The sequence below is a fragment of the Sinocyclocheilus rhinocerous genome, unplaced genomic scaffold (assembly GCF_001515625.1).
Source record: "Sinocyclocheilus rhinocerous isolate Xijiao unplaced genomic scaffold, SAMN03320098_v1.1 C36725742, whole genome shotgun sequence".
Taxonomy (NCBI): Eukaryota; Metazoa; Chordata; class Actinopteri; order Cypriniformes; family Cyprinidae; genus Sinocyclocheilus; species Sinocyclocheilus rhinocerous.
In genome coordinates, this window is record NW_015785332.1 from 1 (window position 1) to 1,612 (window position 1,612).

The following is a 1,612-nucleotide window of genomic DNA, read 5'->3' on the forward strand; positions in this document are numbered from 1 at the left end:
CATTGCATATTGTATTTTACAATTTTAAAATTCCAAATATTCAGTTTTAATATTGTAACTTTATTCTTCCATTTTGCAAATACTAATTCCCAACTTACTTTTCCAACTTGCCATCTCCCCTGCTATGTCATCTCTCTCTCGCTCAGCCTGTTTGCGCGCTCTCTCTGCTGTAGCCAGTTCCTACGAAGACATTGACAGTTGTAAGGCAAGATATTTAAGCCTGTTGAAATCAACCATTTGGTATCATGTATACCTCCTGTAAGTGCACGATTTCTGCCTCCATGGCTCGGGCCTTTCTCTCAGATTCTCTAGCTTCAGATAGAACCTCCTTGTGGGATGCTCTTGCATCTTCCAGCTCCCTCTGGGAATCTTTCATCTGTGTCTGTCATTGGGAAGACACCTAACATAGATGAAATTTGATAAAGGCTTGGGAAACTCCAAAAGAATTTGAAGGACTGACCCTCTGACCTGAGTCTTGCGGAGCTGTTTAATGGGCTCATCCCTCACCCTGCTGATTGCATCAACTTGGTCTTTAAGGTCCTGCAAATCACCCTCAAGTTTCTTCTTGGCAGCTGCCAATGAAGTTCTCATTTTCTGCTCATCCTCTAGCTCAGTCTCAAACTCGAGTACCTGTGTGCCAAGTGGGTAAATATTAGAAGAGAAGAACTCTTTTCTTGCTAATGCTGATTGGAGGAAAATAAGGAGTCTACAAGAAATCTAGAGTTCAGGAAGACCTACAAAATCAGACATTGCTTACCCATTGAGCAACAAAAGTAAAATAAAAGAAATTGATCTTCACCTGCTTGAGCAGTTGTTTCCTCTTCTCTTCACTTTGCTCCTCTCTGGCCTGCAGGTCTCTTTGAAATTGGACTTTGAGGGCCTGCATATTGACTTCCAGATGGAGTTTAGCATCCTCTGCAGTCTGTAATTCATCCTCAAGTTCCTCCATCTGAATTGTCATCTCTTCCACTCGAGCCTCCAATCCACGTTTTGCCTTCTCCAGCTCATGGACCTTTCATAGTTTTTATACACAACATTTAGTAATCTAATTTTGGACAACTGCATCTCGAAGTTGGCTATGAACTACTGTCCAAGATTCATGCTACTGTAAAACAAAACTTACATTTCTGCCCGTGTCGTCCTTTGAACTGATCAGACCTTCCATCTCAGTGCGAAGTGTCTTATTGAGTTTCTCTAACTCTCGTAAGGAACCTTGGGATTCTTCGAGTGCGCGAGTGAGGGCCAAACATTTCTCTTTCTCCCGTGCCTCTGCCTCTGCGCAGTCACGTTCCTGAGCATACTTGTTGGAGATGGTCTTCTCATCAGCAAGCATCTTAAATGAGAAAAAAAAATCAATGAGTAGCAGTAATTGTGCTGGAAATCAGGATAAATTACCTGAAGCATAGAAATGCAACCTGGTCAAATTTCCGTTGTTTCTTCTCCAGATTTGAAACCAGCTGTCTCTGGTTGTCCAGGTCCACCAGCACATCCTCCAACTCTGGCTGAAGATGATTCTTGGTCTTCTCTAGCTTGTCATAGGCTGCCGTTTTCTCCTCATCTCTCCAACTGTGGCTTCCAGATCCCTCTGTAGCCGTCTCTTGCTTTCTTCAAG

The 1,612-nt window shown here is 43.0% G+C and overlaps 1 protein-coding gene across 1 annotated transcript; it reads right to left on the reverse strand.

Annotated features, from left to right (window-relative positions):
- Positions 1-98: 98 nt before the first annotated feature.
- On the reverse strand, positions 99-1,566 carry LOC107736478 (myosin-11-like; the record flags this gene model as incomplete). The annotated part of the gene is made up of 6 exons (XM_016547878.1): positions 99-180; positions 254-382; positions 469-630; positions 800-1,012; positions 1,124-1,333; positions 1,416-1,566. Coding segments are annotated over 6 exons (947 nt in total), but the record flags the coding sequence as incomplete, so codon positions are not given.
- Between the last annotated feature and the right edge of the window lie 46 nt (positions 1,567-1,612).